The 22,032-nt window shown below is 44.5% G+C and overlaps 1 protein-coding gene across 10 annotated transcripts in view; it reads right to left on the minus strand.

Moving 5' to 3' along the window:
• The window catches only part of Ect2l (epithelial cell transforming 2 like), an 80,539-nt gene that overhangs the window by 21,399 nt on the left and 37,108 nt on the right, over nucleotides 1–22,032 (minus strand). For 7 of the 10 annotated variants that reach the window (NM_001447352.1, NM_001447351.1, XM_087559502.1 and 4 more), the window contains 10 exon segments: nucleotides 350–436; nucleotides 6,328–6,453; nucleotides 9,089–9,192; nucleotides 10,793–10,975; nucleotides 12,797–12,889; nucleotides 14,807–14,935; nucleotides 17,012–17,180; nucleotides 18,104–18,242; nucleotides 20,042–20,210; nucleotides 21,362–21,614. In NM_001447352.1, the coding sequence (NP_001434281.1) occupies nucleotides 350–436; nucleotides 6,328–6,453; nucleotides 9,089–9,192; nucleotides 10,793–10,975; nucleotides 12,797–12,889; nucleotides 14,807–14,935; nucleotides 17,012–17,180; nucleotides 18,104–18,242; nucleotides 20,042–20,210; nucleotides 21,362–21,614 (1,452 nt within the window). 10 annotated transcript variants of the gene reach the window in all.

Consider the following 22,032-nt stretch of genomic DNA (forward strand, 5'->3'; position numbering starts at 1 on the left):
CCCATGAGAGAAGACATTTTTAAAAACCTGCAAACCTTCATGTGCACGTGACATTTCTTTAAATGCTGACCTGTTGGGGAAAATCATGGGGTCACGTCCACATCGTTTTTTTTTTTTCTCCCTGCCTTCATCATTTAAATCAACTTCTTTTGAGTCCACATCATAGTTACCAGGAAAAAAAAAAAATCTACCAACTGGATTTTCCTTCAGTGCATTCACACAGTTGGTGGGTTGCTCCTTCCTTTAAGGGATGATTCTAAAGAAAACAAAGAACTAACCAGGGTAAGTAATGACCCTTCCACGTCAGCAACAACACTGGGCAGACCCTGGTTGGTAATAGGTGGCTTACCAGCGTAGTCAGAGCCTCCATGTTCAGGTTGCTTTGTCTTGGACTTGACTTCGTGTCCTGAGAATTGTCTTCTATACTGCTTCTTTCCTGAAGATTCAATGGGACTTGGTTACCTGGAGGTGGGTCGTGTAGTCCCTGAAAACCCATTCATACTCTGCCCATAAGAGCACTGGGAAACTACGTGCCTTCATATTCTATCAAAAGGTCCCTCGGCCTGGTGAATTAAGCACCTAACAAATGGGGCACCTCTCTTAAACTAAGATTTATGTTTTTAATAATGTGCCTTAGAGCAGGGGTTCCCAACCTGTGGGTCATAACCCTCAACAGGGGGTAATATCACTTATCATGTATCTTGATTTTTTTACATTAGGATTCATAAAAATAGCAAAATTACAGTTATGAGGTAGCAACGGAATGATTTTATGGCTGGGGGTCACCACAGCATGAGGAACCATATTAAAGAGTTGCAGCATTAGAAAGGTTGAGGACCACCACCTTAGGGGCTTGGAAGATGGTTCGGTGGGTAAAAGTGCCTAAAACCTGCCATGCCAGCCCTAGAAGGCAGACAAAGAAGGACCTCTAGGGTTTTGCTGTTGAGCCAATCTATCCAAAATAGCAAGTTCTAAGTTCAGTGAGATCCTGCCCGCCCCCCTCCAAAAAAGATCGAGCACGACAGAAGAAGATGCCTAGCATTCTGGTCTCCACACTTGCACACGCACACACACTCGTGTGCATACACATGTGTACACACAAAACTAAAAACTAAAAGCATGAACCGTCTTTAGCTTCCTCTAGCTTCTCCTTGCCTGAAAGGTGGGGTGGGGTTAGAGAGCTTGCCCTCCAGGGCTCACTCAGGAAGTGAACTTGGCCTAGACTCTGCCTTTTTGTTTCACAGCTGCCCGTGTAAGTAGCTTATCTCACATTTAAGATGCTAGGAAGAAGAGAGGCTAACGCTTCAGAAAATTCACCCCCCCCCCTTTTCAACTCATGCACAAACGCTTCCGAGATTTGTCAGTGTTCACATTTAAATATGGCCCTTTCTTTCCATACTATATCTTGTAGCCTGCCTAAAAATTAGGACACCAAAATTAAAAAAAAAAAAAAAGAAAAGAAAAGAAAAAAAGTGCCTTGGTTGTCTGGGCAGCCCCAGCGGGCTCTCTCCACCAACAGAACAATAGCCCCGTGTTTCTACAGCGAGAATGAAACAGCGGTTAGGATTAACGCTCTCGGTGGAGATCCCCTGCTGTTCTCGGAAGGGGCTGGATGACAAATGTCGCCTTGTTTGAGAATTTGCTTGTTTTGGTTTGTTTCCTTGAGACAAGCGTTCCCAGCATCCTAGATTCTCCTTAAAATTGCTAAGACTGACCTTGAACTCCTGATCCTCACAGCACCTCCGCCTAAGCGCTATGAATACAGGCCTGGCCATAAACATCAGTCTGCAACCAGACTCCTTCCACCTCACCAGAGGAAAAGGAATGTGTTCTGTGGCTGTGTCCTTCCATGTGACATCTGTCAGGCCCAAAGGAGACTCCGGTCCCCTAACTGCAAAAGGCAGTCAGTCCATATACACAGAAATGGGCTCAGCCTGGGCTACAGGAGGGTTTCCGGCAGCTAGACAAAAGCCAGCACTCCTCGCGAGGAACTTGTAAATCTGGTTCCTAGCTACCAAGAAGAGTCATTGCCATTACCACTGGCAGAAGGGACACATGACTATCCGTGAGGCCCATCAGCAAACAAAGCACATGCTGGCCCCAGGCTCCCTCTGCATCACGAGTATCTGTTACACATTTCGAGGTCTAAGCAGTCACCCTAGCCCTTCTCACCTGCTCCCCTACCCCGAACCTTCCTCCAGGTCAATAGCTTCCCTACCCTTAGCGACTCATTCTCTGCTAATCTTGCTGGACTCTGTCTCTCTGTCTCTCTCTGTCTCTGTCTCTCTGTCTCTCTCCCTCCCCCCTCTGTCTCTCTCTCCCTCCCCCCCTATCTCTGTCTCTCTGTCTCTGTCTGTCTCTGTCTCTGTCTGTCTCTGTCTCTGTCTCTGTCTCTCTCTCTCTCTCTCTCTCTCTCTCTCTCTCTCTCTCTCTCTCCAGGTATGACTGTCTTATGCCAGCCTGGTATATTTTTATGCTTTTGACTTAGGGGGGAGGGTGTCTTTGAATTTGAAATTCAGACTTGCCCTGTGAATGAACACTCTTCATTTTAAAAACAAAATTATAGCACTTGTTATTTATAGTCGGGAAACCATCTCATTGTCAAGTCAGTGGAGACACCAGTGGCTCGGCAGCAGAAAGCAGCTGCAGATGTAAAATGAGAATCAAACTCACACTGTCTCAAAATTAGGCCAACTGAACCACTGCAGAATTACACTGCGACCTCTCAGATGAGGCAGCTGCTATAATGTGGGAAACCATCTGTTATTACTTGAATCTCAAATATCCCTCAAAGACCACAGGTGAAAGCTTACTCACCGTTAAGAGGTAGGGCCTAGTGGGAGAACACGGGGTCGAGGGGGCACACCCTTGGAGGGATCTGGAGTCCTTGGCTTGCTCTCCTTCCCACTTTCTTTTACTTCCTGGATGATCCAGAGGTGAGCTGTTTCTTCTACATCACTTTCCCACCATGATGCCCTTCCTGGTCCCAAAGCAATGGTGCTACATCACTGCGAGCCAAAGCCCTAGAGACTGTGATCCAGAATCCACCTTTCCCCTGCCATTGTTTCAGGCGTTTCTCAGCAATAAAAGAACTGGTGCATCAACGTACTGTGCACATCCGAGCTAACATCGGATTCCACCCTGTGGGTACACACAGGAGCGTTACCCCACCCCACCTGCTGCCGCTCCTGCTGCTGCTCCTCCTCCTCCTTCTCCTTCTCCTCTTCTCCTCCTCCTCTTCCTCCTCCTCTCCTCTTCCTCCTTCTCTTCCTCCTCCTTCTCCTCCTCTTCTTCCCCCTCCTCTTCTCCTCCTCCTCCTCTTCTCCTCCTCCTCTTCTTCTTCTTCCTTCTCCCCCTTTCCTCTCCCATTCTTCTTTTAAAGGCTTGTTTATTTTCATTTTATGCGTATGAGCTTTGCCTGGAAGTATGTACACCATGCATGCCTGCAGAGGTCAGAAGAGGGCATCCGAGTCAGATCCCCTGGACTGGACTTTCAGGTAGCTGTGAGCCACTGTGTGGGTGCTGGTGACTAAACCCCAGTCCTCTGCAAGAGGAGAGCCCAGGGTTCTGATGCCTCTGATCTCTGCAGGCACCAGTACTCTCAAGCGTGTGCATGTGTGTGTGTGTGGTGTGTGTGTGTGTGTGTGTGTGTGGTGTGTGTGGTGTGTGGTGTGTGTGTGTGGTGTGTGTGTGCATGCATGTGTGTGTGGTGTGTGATGTGTGTGGTGCGTGTGTCTGTGTGGTGTGTGTGTATGTGTGTGTGTGTGCGCGTGTGTGGTGTGTGTGTGTGGTGTGTGTGTGCGTCTGTGGTGTGTGTGCATGTGGTGTGTGTGCATGTGTGTGTGGTGTGTGTGTGTGAGTGCGTGTGTGTGTGTGGTGTGTGTGTGTGTGGTGTGTGATGTGTGTGATGCGTGTGTCTGTGTGGTGTGTGTGCATGTGTGTGTGTGCGTGTGTGCATGTGTGTGTGGTGTGTGTGCATGTGTGTGTGCGTGTGTGCGTGTGTGTGTGGTGTGTGTGCATGTGTGTGTGTGTGCGTGTGTGCATGTGTGTGTGGTGTGTGTGTGTGTGGTGTGAGTGTGTATGTGTATGTGTGTGTGTGGTGTGTGTGTGCGTGTTTAAAGGTGATTATAGAACGGTAACAGAGCATCACCCCTTGCAGAAAACGCTTACTTGGTTGGCTGGGTTCGCCGTGGTGATCTCTCTTACATGACAAGCTTACGTGGCTGGTTTGGGATCACATGGTAGAAGATTTTTGCTAGAATCGAAACAGGCAGATAACTTATTCTCTAGCCACACTCCACCCAGCCGATGCTTTTCTCAGAAAGCTCAGAGCTGCCTGTGTCACAGCCCAGGAACGGCGGTGAAAAGAGACTTTGATCCTTACTGCTACTCATCACCATGATTGCAGGAAGCTAATCTAAATAAAACACGGCAAAGCACCGAAGGCATGCAGCAGCCTGCAGTGAGATCTGATAGGACAGCAAGAGGAGGGACAGGGTAGGCAGAGGATGACTGTCGGCTACTTTCCTGTCACCGTGACAAAACACCTGACAGAAGCAAGTTAATGAAGAAGGAATATATTGTGGCTCCTGGTTTGGGGCCATCTCGGTCCATTATGGCGGGAAAGGCAGGGAGGAGCATCTCCTCAGATGTCCACTGGAGCAGGAGGTAAGTATTTACATGGCATGGACCAGAAGGAGCTACAACTTTCAAAGGGCTAACACTAGTAACCAACTTTCACCAGGTGGGTTCCTGAGGACCTCTGAATGATACCACACGACGCAACCAAACACGGGAAACATGACCATGAAATGTGGGGACATAATAATTAAGATGGGTGGATGATAGATAGATAGATAGATAGATAGATAGATAGATAGATAGATGATAGATAGATAGATGATAGATAGATAGATGATAGATAGATAGATAGATAGATAGATAGATAGATAGATAGATAGATAGATAGATAGATAGATAGATAGATAGGCAGGCAGACAAACGGACGGATGGATGGATGGATGGATGGATGGATGGATGGATGGATGGATGGATGGATAGATGATACCAGACACACATATACAGAGAGAGAGAGAAAGACAGACACAGAGAGAGAAGAGACCTGGATCTGACAGAAAAGCCCTTGGGATTCCATCTGGAAAATGCTGTTATTTCCATCCCTATAAATGTGGATTTTTTTTTAGCTCTTCTAAACAAATATCTATAGTTTTAAAACTAAACCCCAGTGTGTGGCAATAACTTCTTTCAAGGCAGACTAGAAGGCTACTCAACAAAGGGAAATGTCCAACAGGTCTCCTGTGACCTGCCCTTTATCGTGCTCTGGTGATGCACTAATGCATTTTGGAATGTTATGTTAACAGGGCACCAGGTGACTCACACGTCTGTACCTACCGTCAGTCAAGATGGTGACTTTGTGTTGAGCGACAGTGTCCTAAGCTCTCAAATATCTTTAACTGAGCATGAATAGTTCTTAAATGGTATTTTCCATGTAATAAATCAGTTTTGCAAATGACAATGAATTCTGATGACTTCATGTAAGCAAGAGTGTGGGAATTCTGAATAGAGCATGGTGAGGAGGAGGAAGAGGAAGAGGAGGAAGGGGGCCGGAGAGGTGGCTCAGTGGTTAGGAGCACTGACTGCTCTTCCAAAGGTCCTGATTGCCAGCAACCACTTGGTGGCTCACAACCATCTGTAATGGGATCTGATGCCCCCTTCTGGTGTGTCTGAAGATAGCTACAGTGTACTCACATACATAAAATAAATAAAATCTTTAAAAAAAAAAGTGTGGGGATTCTGAATAGAGCACTGTGGGGAGGAGGAAAGGAGAAAGCATTGTTTTCTGATTGATTGCTTGTTGAGACAGAGTCTCATTATGTAGTGCATGGCTGGCCTGGAACTCTCAGAGCTCCACATGCTTCTGCCTCCTGAACGCTGGGATTAAAGGTGTGTGCCTCTGCCCCCTGTGAAAGAAGAATTCTTAGTTTCATATACAACGCAAAGGATCTTAGTCTGCAAATAACTTTCTTCTCTCAAGCTACCTCAGGGAGAACTTGGCTGAGTCAAGCAGTGAATGCAAATTTCCAGCTGTCCTGTATCAGGCCCAGCTCCCAGGCCTGTGCTCTGAAGGGCCTTAGATGCCACTCACATTAAGCACCATGAAATACCCTATTTAACAGTAGTCCATGGCAGCGATGTCCCTAAAACAGGTGACTGCTGGAAGCTGCCCAGGGAAACCATCAGCGCTCTAGAGAGCCTCACTCTTCAGAGAAGTCACCATGGGAAAAAAAACACAACAGCAGCTTTTACCTTCATGAGTGGATCCTGTGTTTCTTTCAGGCCACGTTCTGTCAGAACATAATCTCCTTCAAAATCCTCATTCTTTTTACTAGACTTCTTCAGCAGAAAATATGACAAAAATTCCAGAGGTTTGTCCTAGAAAATTACCCCCCCCCAAAAAAAATCCTATTTAAAATATTCATCTGACATTATGTTAAACATGTGACAGAAAAAAAAGACATGAGCTAGGGTTCAGCCTGTGTGAGCTTAAAGACTTGAGTTCTAATGCCAGCACCCATGTAAAAACAGGGCTGTTGTGTTGGTGCCTATAACCCTGAGTGAGTGTCGATGGATTCCCAATCATTGGCCAGCTCACCCACTAGAATCAGTGAGCTCCAGGTTTACTGAATGACCCTGCCTCAAAACATGAGGTATAAAATGATAAAGGAAAATACACACACACACACACACACGCACACGCACACACACACATATACACATACACACATGCACACACACATGCACACACACATACACACACATACACACACATATATATACATGCACACGTACACATACACATATACACACATACATACACATGCACACACACATACACACACATACACACATACATACACATATACACATGTACACACACATACACACACATATACACACATGCACACACATACACATACACAGCAACATACAAACATATACACATAGAAACACACACCCTCACATACACACATGCACACAAACATGCTCACATACAGGCACAGACACAAACACATGCACCCACTACATATAAATACATGAAAGAAAAAGACATTTTTTTAGCTGGACCTCTCAGTTCTCTGCTTAAATCATATTACTAGAAAACAAAGTAATTGTTATTGAACTGATACTAAATTTCTCCCCATTCCGTGTTCTGGTTACCAGCCACATTCTTGGTTCTCAGTTTTTTATCCACCATCCAAGTTCTTGTGGAAGGTTCTCTCAAGATCTTTAGACTCAAAGTGGCTCACAACAACCCAGCTGGGCTCTTGGGGTCTCTCAAAGGAGGGAAGCAGGCCTAGGAGAGAAGCAGGCCTAGGAGGGAAGCAGGCCTAGGAGGGAAGCAGGCCTAGGAGGGAAGCAGGCCTAGGAGGGAAGCAGGCCTAGGAGGGAAGCAGGCCTAGGAGGGAAGCGGGCCTAGGAGAGAAGCAGGCCTAGGAGGGAAGCGGGCCTAGGAGAGAAGCAGGCCTAGGAGAGAAGCAGGCCTAGGAGGGAAGCAGGCCTAGGAGAGAAGCAGGGTAGCACCATTGCTGGGGAAAACACAAACTCCCAATGGAGTCGGCTTCTCTCTCATACTGCAGGTTTGAGCCTCATCAGAACTCTGCTGTATTGTTCTTCCTCCGTCATTTTTAGACATCTTATGGTTGAGAGAAAGTGCAAGATTCTTCCAGGCTTTGGGGTCTCTATATATATATCCATGCCCAGGTCAACAGAGAAGTTTGTCAGGGCCTTGGCTCACTGGATGTTGGGGTGTAGTACCAACTGTGCTAAGTCCCGGGCTGAGGCCATGGCCAAGAGTAGCTCTACAGAGCTTGGCTAAGCCTCCAGCTCTCTGTGCTGCCCCAGGAACCCAAGGGAAATTAGAACAGACACGGGGCAGCAAGGAGAAGAAATATGTTTAAATGGTGGAGTCGCCGAAGGGGAGAGAGTTGGTCTTTGGAGAGTAAAGATCTTTCATGGCCCTAAGAATGCGCCAATCAAGGCTACTCCTCTTATTCCTGACTTCAGCCTCACAGTTATCCTTGGGGGTAAAGGGAGACTGTGGACTAATCTCTCATGTGTGTGTGTGTGTGTGTGTGTGTGTGTGTGTGTGTGTGTGTGTGTGTACAAAATGCAGAGGGGCAATCTTGGCACTGTCCACTTTTTATTTTAAAGATGGTTTCCCATTGGTCTGGAACTCACCAAGTAAGTGATGCTGGCTGGCCAGAGAGCTCCAGGAACCCACCTGTTTCTCCCTCCCCAGCACTTAGAATATAGGCATCTGCTGCTGTGCCTCAGAGGCCCTGGGGCTCAAGCTCAGGGTCTCACACTTGCAAGGCAGACATTTTACTGCCCAAGCTTTGTCCCCAGCCAGCAAATCTCTGAAAGCCTTCTGAAATGTCCACTGCGTGTTCTGGTAGACCGTCCAAGATGCCCCGTTAATATAAATGGTTCTCAAGACTCCACCAACGTTCCCTAGCCCCAAATGCTGACTTGCCTATTTTTTCTTACATGTGCGTTTTCTCTCCCATCCTCCCTTGTCTAGCCCCCGCTTCTCGTATCTGGTTTCACACGTGTCAGCTCCCTGGCTCATACCGTTTCTGTGAAATATAAGGCCATGAGCATGTTTTCTTTCTTTTTTTTTTTGGTTCATTTTTTCGGAGCTGGGGACCGAACCCAGGGCCTTGCACTTCCTAGGTAAGTGCTCTACCACTGAGCTAAATCCCCAGCCCCATGAGCATGTTTTCTAATGAAGTCACTTCTAACTGAAATTAGGCACAAGACAGAAAACAGTGCACAAATGAAAAGACTTTAAAGAACTCAGGGGGTCTCCCCGTTTCTCTCTTTCAGATACTTAGTACATCCTGAGCCAGAATCTCTCTGTGGCTGCTTTTATAAACTGATGTAATTTCTCTGAGGGGCTATGTCCCAGAGTGATGAACTGGTAAAAGGTTAACAAAATGTAAACTAAGGATTTATTTGTGCTGAGCTTTCCCCCCAGGTTTCTTTCTCCAACAGAAAGAACACTTACAGACCCTTCTTTTGACAGCTCCATCAGTCCATCTGCCAGAGCCTGTGCAACGCCTTGGTTATTTAGGATGCTGTCCATACCCAGAGTGTCAAACATGAACTGCCCTGAAATGTGAAACACACACACTGTGCTTACTTTGTGTAAGACGTGTGAGAGCAAAAAGCACGCCTCTCAGTCGCCCTTCAGTGGGCAGTGGTACAGGGAATGGGGCCGGGCTTTTATTATTGCCACCAGAAGACCTATTATAAAATGGAAAATGAGCCAAACCAATTTCAACATGCTAAAACCAATACTGCGTGCAATCTAAGAGTCAAACAATCATAAAAGAAGCCAAGAATGGAGCCTTCTAAGCAAAGTGTGGGCGGTGTGAGCGCCAATCAGATGTCCTCCCACGTCTCCTCGCCTTTGTGACGAAAATGTAAATATCTTAAATTCAGAGAAAGTAGCTTACATACAAAGACATCTTTTCATTTTTTTATATTTAAATGTTTACACACTTTTACTGGGAAACAAATTGACTTCTTATTGCCAACATACTGTCATAAAAATATCCACTTTTCCATCTTCCATTTAAATCCTTAGTATCTATGAAATTAAAAAAAGAGAAATGACTTCTCCTTGTTTACATGTTCCTAACACGGCTATCCTGGAGAAGAACGTTTCCCGTTGACTTCTCACTGCCAACACACTGCCTTAAAAAATAGCCATGGCCCCACTTCTCTGTCTACGCCTTAGTATCTATGTAAAAAAAGAGAAATGATTTCTCCTTGTTTATATTTTCTTAACTACTTCAGAGTACCGGTTTAGCATTTCCTAAATCGGATAGTTCAGGTAGTAGAGGAAAATACAGGGGGAGATCTCTACAGAAAAGGCATTTTGAGGCAAGATATAGGACATGGACTGACAGACTATCTGTGTGAGCATGCATGCTACTATGTACAGCAAGGGAAGGGAGGAAGGCACAGGTCTGCAGTGTTGGAATATGTTTAAAATATGAAGAGATGGCTTTTGAGGAAGGGGGACATATTTACCTAGATGGTAAAAGTGTTTCATTTTAAAGAATAAGCTGGTTTAGTTTGTGACTTATTGTTAAGATGGTGTATCATTCCACAAATATTATTATGGTAATTTGATCGAGGCATGTCAAATGGGAATAAAAACTGATTCAGTGATGCCCAACAAGTTCAGTAAAAGACCATGGAGCCCAGCACCAAGCTGTATTTTATTTTATTGTTGAGGAAGAAAAATGTACTTTCTTTATGTGCAATATCTGAAGGGAAACCTGGATGGGTTCTCTACCTGAGACATCTGGGTGAGTTATGTGTTTTAGACAGATAATAACTGAACTATAGAACAAATTGTGTAATGAGCACTGTAAGAGGTGCTTAATGGCCGGAACGAGATGTAGTCAGAAAAGATAGAGTTCTCTAGTTGAGTAAAAAAAAAAAAAAAAAAAAAAAAAAAAATGCTGCCCAGGGCAGATGGGCTCCACAGGAATCAATAAGATGGTGAAGTGTGGAAACGGAGTTAGCCCCAGTGTTCTGAACATGACGAGGGTTGCTCTCGAGTATTTGAAAGAGAAGATGGTGCTTGACCAAGTATCTGTTACAACTGGGTTTTGCTTACGCCATTCTCCATCTTGAATCTGCTCAGGTGAGAAGTAAGCCCTGGTCTGATCTGGAAGAGAAGTGTCGGAGACCTTACCTATCATGCGGCCACCGATGCTCTCCTGCAAGTTCTGGAAGAGCGGACTTAGCTTTTTCCTCACTGACTTCAAGGTGTCTTCCAGGAATTCTGTGAAGCTGGACCATGCCTGCAGCTTGGACTCGATGAAGTAGTTAGAAAGAGGAGTCCCATCCCGATGCGGCCCCAGCCAGTCACTAAGAACTGACAGGAGTTTGAATCTTATTATCGAAGACTCAGTTCATACTCTGTACATATGCGTGCATGTGTGTGTGTGTGTGTGTGTGTGTGTGTGTGTGTGTGTGTGTGTACACGTACAGGTGCACAAATGTACCTGTGTGCACTTACATGTAGAGGTCAGAGGTCAGCTTTTAGCATTGTTTCTCAGGTACTGTCTACCCTATTATCTGAGACAAGCCCTCTCATTGGCCTTGAACTTGAGCTGAGGCAGGAGATTTCCACTTCTTGTTTAAAGTGGGACCAACTCAGCTATCTTTATACTGGGCCTAGTGTCCTTTCTTAGAAGAAGATAAGCAGTCACACAGCCTGTTTCCAATGGTAAACAAAGAGATCAGAAAGGACGCGGTGAATGCCCGTCTGTCCGTGGCAGATAAAGTTGACAGCTTCTACTTGAAATTAGAAATGAAATCGCTGCCTGGCGCTCCGGGAAACTGAGTGGATGGATGCAAGCAAGAATGTATCTTCTTCCTTCTAAAAGTGAGAGTTCTTTTGACTCAGCCATGCCACCCCACTGCCACACATTCAAGGTCAAGCCACTCCCCTCCTCCTCTCTTTTCCCCCCTCCCCCTCCCCCTCCCCCTCTCCCCCTTCCCCTCCCCTTCCCTATCTTTATACTGGGCATAGTGTCCTTTCTCAGAAGAAGAGAAGCAGTCACAACCCTCCCCCTCCCTTCCCCCTCCCCCTTCCTCTCCCCTACCCCTAAATTAAGGGAAACTCAAAATATCCTACAAGGCTAGTGTATGTGTGTAAGAAACGTCAGTCACCTTGCAAAGCAATTACAGCATAGAGTGGCCCATTTAGTCTTTTTTTTTTTTTAACCTGGGTGGATGGTCAGATCCACTTCATGTTTCCTGGCATGTGCCAACCTTTTAATGTGTTTCTTTGGAAGGAAAGCACAAAGAAACCAAAAGGGAAAGGGACAGGAGGAGGAGAGGAGGTGCGGCTGCTCCCTAGGGCCCAAGCCTTGCCGCCCTGAGCGAGGCAATTCTCCCCACAGAGCCACAGACGCCATCGTTCGCTGGTGCTGTGTGAACTACAGTGACCATGGCTGCTTCAGAACTGTGTGGAGTATGAAGTCAATGGGCTTACTCTTCCATCTATATGGAATCGTGTCCCTTTATAAGTGACATAGTCACTTCTCCCAGTCACGAAAGGCCTCTGGAGACTAAAGAATCAGGGCTTATACCACTTCCGAGGCAGTCCAAACCCTGTTTCATATGAAAAGAAGGATTTTAAAGAAGAAAATGTTGAGTGACATTGAAGGACAGCCATGTGGCTCTCTTGTCAGTCAGCCAGTGGTCCATTTTATCCAATGAAAGTATACATGCCAGTGTGCTTTCCCTTCCTGACCCTTGGATCACATGGGATCTAAGCAAAGCTCATCTCCATCCCCTTACAACTACAATTCATGCTTCCAAGGAAAACCAAGCCAATTCCTTTAAAAAAAAAACAAGTAAATAAATAAAACTAGGAAAATCACATCCTTTCCCCAGCTCAGCCACTGGGCAACTTTGCTGAACTCTTTAAAGTGGGTTTTAGTAACTGACAGCTTGAAGCAAACTATCTGCAGCAAAAGCGAATGGCTCTAAGTGAATGGCTCCGGGCTGTGTCTGAAGAAGAGAGACCATTCCGTCAGGGGGAGTAGCAATTGCTATAGGCAGACGCACAGCTGCTAGTTCCTGAGGTAATGAGACAAGAGTGTGCTTTCTTAGTACTTGGTCCTTCAGTGAAGTCCATGTGGCTGTATGGTACCAGACACACTAGCCAGCTCTCACGTACACTTACTGTGTTGGTAGGAACCAGTTGCGACTCCAGCTGGGGCAGAGAACGATGTGCCAGTTAGTTGAGATAGCAGAGAAAGCACTTCTATACCTGTCTCTGCACAGCCAAGAACACTCGCATTAGTCCTGGGTTTCTCCTGAAGCAGTCAAATATTACTTAGAAGCATCAAAGAGCTGGCCAAGAAAGACCATAGGTCATTGTCATCTTCAATTGTCTTACCTTTATCTCTACAGACAGATGTCCAAACACCTAATTTCTGAAAACAATGAAATAAGATGTGGAAAGAGGGTATGCAACTAAAAAAAAATGTTTATCATCAACTTTAGAATATTTTAGCCAAGGACAGTGAAAAATCTCACAAGAGTTCCCTGAAATAATCTGAGTAAAAGGAAACTTGTGGTTGAAAGTGAACAGACTTAAAACAGATAAACACAAGATAGAACAAAATGGTCAAAAGTTACTGTGGCATTAATTACTCCCCTTCTGCTGGGTGTGTTGTTGGCGCCTGCCTTTAATCCCAGGACTTGGAGGTAGAGACAGATGGATCTCTGAGTCTGAGAGGCCAGCCTGGTCTTTAGAGCAAGTTCTGGAACAGCTACACAGAGAAACCCTGTCTTAATTTTTTTTCCCTCCCCTCTTCAGAGACACAGATTGGAATAGAGAGTGGATTGTTGGATTCAGTAAGTACAGATTGAATTACTTAATAAGAAACATATGTAATGAATGGGGTATTTTAATTATTTGTGGTCAAAAAATAAATACCCAATTGCATCTCAGAACAACACGGCGGAAGCTAATGGGCCTCATACCTAATATTTTCGCTGATAATGAAGTCAGAGAGTCCACAGTGGACTAAATCCATATAATCAACTGATTGCAGTCAACCTGCAGATAAAATTCATTGGGGAAAGAACGGGTTTCCTTCTAAGAATGGTGCTGGGGAAATAGATAGCTATATGTAAAATAAATTAAATCCCAACTTATGCCTCATCGTCTGCTAGAAATAAATCAGATGGGCCACAGACCTATATGCCAAACTTAAACATAAACTCCTAGGAAGTGCAGTAGGAAATCTTGGTAAGGTTTTTGCATGGGATTTAAAGGTATGGGGACTGGAGAAATGGCTCGGAAGCTAAGAGCTCTTGCTTCACTTCTGGTGGACTCAGGTTTGGTTCCCAGCACCCACGGGTTGCTGACAACCTGACCCAACTCCAATTGTGGAGAACCCGATACCCTTTCTGGCCTCCATGGGCAACACACCCTTGTGGTACAGAGCTATACATGTGACAGAACACCTATAGGCATAAAAGTTTTTTTAAAAAAATATTTTAAATAGTTAAATAATATGATAGTAAAAACATGAGGTAAAAGTAAAGATAATAAACTTGATTTCATCAAAATTAAGAAGTTCTGCTCTTCAGGAGAAACCATTCAGAGAAGGAAAAAGTAAGTCATCAGCTGGAAGAACAATTTACTTTTCAAAACATGCAGGATACTTGAACAGACACTGAGAAAGATACAGCAGGTAAGAACATAGAACATGGAAAGATATTTAGCATCGCGACTCGGTAGGAAACTGCAAATTTGAACCATGAGACGCTTCTGTAGCCACCTGAATGGCTACAGCTAAAACCAACACCACAGTGTTGGACAACTCAAGCTCTCAGATGTATTCTTTAGAAACATTAAAGTGTACAACGACTTTGAAAAACTGGCTGGCTGGCTGGCTTTGTAACAGTTAATATATACCACTGGGATCTTATATACCTTAGAGGAGTGTATGTGCATGTTCAGACATATGTCACAGCAGCTTCACTTATAAAATACATTGTGTGAATAAACAAATTGTAGTACATTGTGTAATAGTATCTCGTGCAGTAATTATAGTGGTAAAAAGGAATGAGCCATTGATCCATGCATTAAACTGGTTTGTTTGTGACTGCAGCCCAGAAACACACAAAATAGCACCACAAGAAAGTCTGTCCCCTGCATTTCTAGAGTTTTGACACTGACCTGATGCTCCAAGTGGCACAAATAAGTCTACGTGTCCTCCTTCTTCTTCGGTGGTCACACAGCTTCCTAGTTTCTCCCAGAAGTCTCTCACTTCAGGCCACAGTAAATTTTTAATACAAATTTTATAGCCTAAGGAGGGAAAAAGTGCCATCAGCAGTCCTGTGGCCATGGGCTCCTTCACTCTGGATTAATAAGGTGTTCTACAATTATGCTTGGGATATTTGAGTTTCTGCCTCCAACGTACACCACCGTGAGTCACTGGGCTCAAGGAGAGTTTAAGGTAAACGTCCAGTCAAGTCCTGTGATCTTGCAAAGCAGAAAAAGTTTCCATGGTCATCAATGAAAAACTGTTAGAGCAGGCAAGGCTCCCAGAGTTAGCAACCACCTCAAACTCTCCTTACTCACAGTTCCTCAGGATTGATTCGTGACTCACTGTGCCATTTTGTGAGTGCCCTGGAAGCTGGACCATCTGACTTATTCCCTCTTCCCTCATCCCACACAGATTGAAGGTTTACGATTAATAAGATGAAAACAATCCTGCTTTAGGTATAAGCAAGGGAGAATGCAACGTTATATATGAAGGATAGACTCTAAAAGTTTAATTAAAGGTATTCATTGTCTCTTCCCTCCCAAAAGGGGTAAACATTGATGAGATTTTAAATCTTCCCATAGCAACTTAATTATGTTTTCCTTCCCTTTCCTCTGCAGTACAAGCCAAACAGAGTTGATCAGAGGCGGCGAGTGCACACCAATTTATCTATCTTGGTGTTCACTGCTACTGTAATTACTGTACTTTCAACAAATTTAAATTTTCTGTGCATCAAAAGAGAAAGTATAAAGGACACCTACAGGCGGTGATTTAAATAAGAATGGCCTCCATAGGCTTATATATTTGAATGCTTACTCATCAGGGAGTGTTTGAAAGGATTAAAAGGATTGGGAGCTGTGGCCTAGTTGAAATAGGTGTGGACTTGCTGGAGGAAGTGTGTTGCAGGGGATGGGCTTTGATGGTTCAAAAAGCCCATGCCAGATCCAGTGTCTTCCTGCTTACAGATCAGGATGAAGCTTTCAGCCACTTGTCCAGCACCATATTTTGCCTGACATGCTCCTTGCCTTGATAAGTGGATTCAACCTCTGAAACCCTAAGCAAGCTCTCAACTAAATGCTTTCTTTTATACGAGTTGCCTTTCTGGTGGTATCTCTTCACAGCAACAGAACAAGAACAAGACACTATAGAAGTGGAGAAGATGCTTGCAAATCACGTGTCTAATAGGGAGTTCATATCCTTAACACACAAAGAGTGTCTACAGCTCAACCCACACAAAAATCGACCCACTTTTCAGTAGGCAAAGGGCTTGTTTTCTTAAAGAAAATATGCAAACAGCTAGCAAGCACGTGACAAATGTTCAGCATCCGGCACCAGCAGAGATATGCAAATCAGAACTCAGTGAGATTGGAAACTGTATGAACCAACCAAACGAAACCCGAAAGCTGAAAGAAACCCGAAAACCTGTTACAAATAAATGGCACAGAGAAGTCTGTGTGCTTGCACTTCTGGTAGAACAGTTTTCAAAAACAGTATGGGACTTTCAAGTTTTTAAAGAAAGCCACCGCATCATACTTAGGAGCGTATCTCCATGTTCGTAAACGCAAGGACAAAAAGGTTTGCCATTACTCACTCTAGCCAAGAAGCAGAAGCAATCTGAATGACCACCGGTGAACAGAGTCATAAGCAAACTGTGGCACGTACATAGAGTAGGTTAGCATTTGGCCTTAAAAGAGAAATAACCCATTGGTGCAGTGTATGAATGCCAAGTGTAGAAGGGGAAAATGCAAAAGAAAAAAAAATCAAAGCAAGTGATTCCATTTACATATTTAAAGGCTTTGATGGTTATCAGAAGGCAGACATCAGAGGGGAAGAAGAGAGGTGTTGCTTAGCACAATGTTTGAATTTGCAGGATGGAAAAGCTCTACAGAAATGTGAGTAAAGCGTACACTTCCAAAGGATTATGATAGTCACTGTGATCTTAATCACTATATTTAAGATTTTCATCGAAAGCCACTTTACTTTCTTCGTGAAGAAAAAAAAAAAATGAACCCTCCCTGCTGAATTAGAACTTAGAAACACTGCGGAAGTCACACTCGTGGATAAGCACTGCAGACCCTCAAAGCTGTGTAATTGTTCTCTTCCAATCCCCGACCAACCTTGCAGTAAGTCAATTTCTCTGCTGTTTCCGCTGCTAAATATCCCGAGGCCCTGTGCCTTCCGCCCCTGTAGAGCTCTGCCGAGGAGATGAAGCAGGCCCTCGAACGTCACTCCTCGGGGTTCATACAGCACCGCCACCACACCTGCCTTGACGCTATCCAGCACCATCTAGGAGAGAACGTCAGCAGCAGGCGTGTGAGCTTTAGGACGAGACGGCATGCAATACGCTATCACTGCTAAAGAATTTCCAGGAATCACAGAGGGAAGGAGCTGAACTTCTCCACCAGTGTCTTCATTTTTCTCTAATTATCAGGAAAATAGGGAGTTCGTTTACAACTCCATCGTAGGAAAAATAGTTCTAATGAGTTTCATTATTTTCTCCCAAATCTCTTAATCTTTATAGCACCATACAGATATATACACAACTCATAAAAATAATAAAATTTAAGTGATACCATTTTGCAACGGCCTTCTTAAGGAGATTTAAAAATCTTCTATATATGTGTGTATATATAATTTAATTATAACTTCAGTTCATTTTATTTATTTTTATGTTTTGGGACAGAGTCTCACTATACAGTCCTAGCTTATTGATACAGTCCTCTCCTTCTGCCTCAGCTTCGTAAATGCTTGGATTACAGCTAAACACTCTCATACACAGCTATAATTATATTTTTTGAGTACATTTTAATAAAATGATAAAGTAGTACTTCTAACCCGCTTTTGAAAACTATTGGTCAGATATTATTAAAGTTCTTGATAATTCTGGAAGATCCTTAAATATTTTCAACCATCCTACTGACTGGTTTTTTTTTTTTTTTATTAAGTGCAACAAATTCAATTCAGTGGGCGCAGTTTGACACCGATGGCATGCCCAGCGATTTGACCCCTCGTGGGCTTTCAAAGTAAGTTTGATTGCTTTCCTCGTTATTGCTCCCGATTTCCAAAACCGTACAGGGCCTGTAAGCGTTCACTAGGTCAGATGATTTTTCTTTCAAGAGAGGAGTCATTTTCACACGCACGTGGCAGCCAAAAGATTCTGCCCGTGTAGCTGAAACACGGTAAGGCGTGGCCCCCTCGCCCAGTGGTACCTCATATGCGGGAATCCGCGATGATATTAGGATGACGTGTAGTGGCGACTCACAGGAAGAGCTGTCATCGGTTCTGCCGAGCTCGGGGTGGCTTTTCTTTAGTAATGAAGGGTAGGAGTGACTGCCAGAGATGTTGCTTCTGTAGGGCACAAGAGGGGGCGTGAAGTCCTAAAGTTCTGCTAACGTGACTTTTGATAGGTGCCAATGTCCCCTGAACGCCTCCAAACAGCAGAAGACCACTGTTCTTAGACAATCCTAGCAGGCGGAGGAAGAACAACAAACAGGGGTCCCAGGCCCCATTGGTCTCTGTGCTTCCGAAAGAGGAACTCAGGAAAAGCTTCTTGGCACTCACAGCCTTTAATGGGCAATTAAGCGCTGTGATACATCTAAGGGTTCAAACCTACATTTAAAGGGGGTAGCCATGTAATTCCTAATTCACTTCTGGCCCTTAGGGGGTTCCTGAGTAATGTCGCAATGCTCTCCTCAGCTCCATCCCCATGTGGCCAAGGACAAAAGATGCCCTATGCGGGGTTGAGGATTTAGCTCAGTGGTAGAGCACTTGCCTAGCAAGCGCAAGGCCCTGGGTTCAGTCCCCAGCTCCAGAAAAAAAAAAAAAAAAAGATGCCCCTATGCTTCTTAAAGTTCTCTGTGTGCCTTCCACAAGTACAACACAGTCCCACACTCGCAAATGTTTGGACACAGATCTGCGTGTGGTGTCAATGGTGACGCTGAAGGAGTGTTAGAATGTGGAGATTTAGGTCCCAGTGTTTTTATTATGACAGGTGAGTTATATCACCTGTCTAGACTTTAGTGTCTTCCTCTGAAGGGCAAGTGTAGATTTCAAAGGGAAAACAAAACAAACCTTTCCCCCTTGGTTTCTCATCAGCCACGGAAGCGGTAGAAGTTAACGAACATCAGCTAGGAGAGGTGGGTGGACTTAGAACTGAATCTTGGCACTGTCCTTAAATATTATGACTTGGGTCACGGAGAAGAGCCAGGATATGGTGTTTGGATTTATGAGTATAAATGGGGGTTTTGTTCAGATCTGTATGGATCCTGCTATAATTCGAATCTGGAGTTTTCCTTGAGTATTAAAGGCTTGGTCACCAGTCTATGGTTCTACTAGGAAGTGGAGGGACATTTAGGAGGTGGGCCTAGTGGAAGGAAGTGGGTATGTTCTTAAAAGGAATATGTGGGACCCTAGCCACTTCAGATTTTCCTCTTCAGTTCTTTGGCAGCATCAAGTCTCTTACCATGTGTTTCCGCCATGATATTCTGTGTCACTGCAGGCCCAAGCAATGGAACCAAGTGGTCATGAGGCCATGAGATACACTAAACCTTTCTTCCTTACACGTTTATTTATTCCAGGCATTCATTAGGACAGAGGAGAGATGGCTAACAGACACTACGTGGTCACTTAAACTCTATAAAAATGTAGGGTCACATCATTTTTGCTCAACAGTTTTAGAAAATGTACGGTATCCACAATATAACTTTACATTAGGGTAAGAAATATATTAAATCCGTTTTAAGGGGGCTGGAGAGATGGCTCCACAGTTAAGAGCACTGACTTCTCTTCCAGAGGTCCTGGGTTCAATTCCCAGCAACCACATGGTGGCTCGCAACCATCTGTAATGGGATCTGATGCCCTCTTCTGGTGTGTCTGAAGACAGCTACAGTGTACTCTTATACATAAAGTAAATAAATCAATCTTAAAAACATGTTTTCAACATTACACGTTTTCCTCTTCAGGAAGCACTTAAAGACTGCTATTCTTGAACGTTAAATCATACGTTAAATCATTCATTCTTTCTCTGACATTTCACAGACTATGAACCCCACAATTACTGAAGATCCCTACGTTGGCTACATAATTCTGTACAAAGTTCTTGGTGACACAGGAAGGCCTGAGCCCCCAGTGTGGAGGAGTTTGCTCACCGCTGAGGCAAAGCATCTAAAGATGCCCGAAGAAACTGTCTCTCCAAGGCTTCGCAGAACCCTGTCCTGTCTCTCCACAGCTGAGGGCCGCCGGGCAGGCTTGTACATTTTAGCGACCTGGAGCAGCGTGTTCCAGTCAGCCAAGGGGGTCGAGCTTTGAACAACTCCTCTGAAAAGTGAACAGCAGAAGGCTCCCTGTTTACGTCACACCTTCTGCAACCAGGCTGACAAAGATCAAGGCATCGGGAAGAAAGCCGCACCGGGGCGATATTCCAAATGAAAGTAATTACAGCCACTTGTATACACTCTGAGAGGACTTCTCGTTTGCTCTCTGCACAATTTGCTATCTTGGGTCAATCTACGAAGCTCAGAGAACAGGCAAATTTTCTTGTGGGGGCCAGATGATCAGTCCATACATTCTCATCCCTTCCTGTCCTTGGCTGGAGATAATTTCCCCGGGGGGGCTTTCAATCTTCCCAGGAAAGAGTCTGGGAAAAGAAAAGGCTGAGCTCAAGTCAGTCGACAACATAGTTTAAGAACATGTGCACACTAAAGTCTTCTCTGAACATAGGACCTCATCGGCCCTGTTCTCTTCCTGCTCTTTTCAAAGAAATTGTTCCTCTTCCTCTCATCACCACACTCACCCTCCTTCACCTGCCCCAATTCCTCCATCCTGAATTTACTTCTTCTTGTTCTTGTTGTTGTTTTTGTTGTTGTTTTTGTTGTTGTTGTTGTTTTGGGGGAGTTGCCTGTGTTTGCACTTCCTTCTCTTTTTATGTGTGCGTGGTGGAGGTAGGGGGCTTGGAGAGACCCTAAGTACAAGTGCGTGCACAGATGTGTAGGTCTGAGCACACAATTGGAGGCTAGAGGTTGACTCAGCCACACTGGTTGGCCAGGAAGCTCCCAGGATCCTCCTGTCTCCTCTTCCCTAAAACTGGGATCACCGTGTACGTATGTCCTACCTTATTTTTCCCCACTGTGTGGGCACTGGCAATTTTAACTCAGATCCTCAGGCTAATAGGATAGGAATGTCAGCAACCAAGCCATTTTACAAGATCTCTTCCTTGTCTGTTGCTCTTACAAACCCGGGAGGAAGCAGACAGCTGTGGAGGCCATGTTCAGCCTTAGATGTCTCATCTGAAATCTTTTTTTTTCTATTACCAATTAACCGAAAATGCATAATAAAGGGAGAAAGAAGAGCTGGCCTTGAGACAGACAGATGAGGAGCCCAACAGGCTCGCCTATACGGGTATCTGTATATAAACCCATTTGTTCCGTGTCTGGATACGATAAGAAAGGTTTAAACCCAATGCTACTCACTCTTGCGGAGTGCGATTTTCTCCCAAATGGTTTTTCTCAGGCACTTTTCTCTTTGCCTCTCCTGGAGCTCCTCATCCTCTGTTTTGGGTTCATTCAGTGTTCCGTAAACAGCGGCAGCTTCCCTGGGTGTCAGCCAGTCCAAGCTGGACACACAAGCTATGTAGTGCTGCTTCCAAGCGCCATACTCGTTCCGTGTTGGCGCATAGGGCAGAAACCACCCGAACCTAGTGCATTTGGGCATCCATAAGCAATCCTTTGGGGAAGAACCAAAGAAAGTGGAGTTCCTAAGAGATAGTTTTCTGACAGTAATAGTTTCAGGCATGCACCCACTATTTTTCTGTTATACTGACATTTCTAGTATTGTTGACTTAATGTCTAAACTTCAGTCTGAAAAAAAGTATGAAATACATTGTATTCCATATGAAGAATGTTCTTGGTGAATATATATTGCATTCTGTATAAATTAATATGTGTATAAATTTATACATGCCATCTTAAGACACTGAGCCAACATTCCCATAGGAGTCTGTTACTTTAACTCTAGTTTATGAGCATTCAGGTATAGGAGTTTACTTCAGACCAACCCTCCCACAGAGAAGAATTTTTATTGAATTCATATTATATTGCCAAACCACACCACTTTTGACATATTAAAAATAGTGAATTTCATG

The sequence above is a fragment of the Rattus norvegicus genome, chromosome 1 (assembly GCF_021556685.1).
Source record: "Rattus norvegicus strain SHRSP/BbbUtx chromosome 1, alternate assembly SHRSP_T2T, whole genome shotgun sequence".
NCBI classification, from domain to species: Eukaryota; Metazoa; Chordata; class Mammalia; order Rodentia; family Muridae; genus Rattus; species Rattus norvegicus.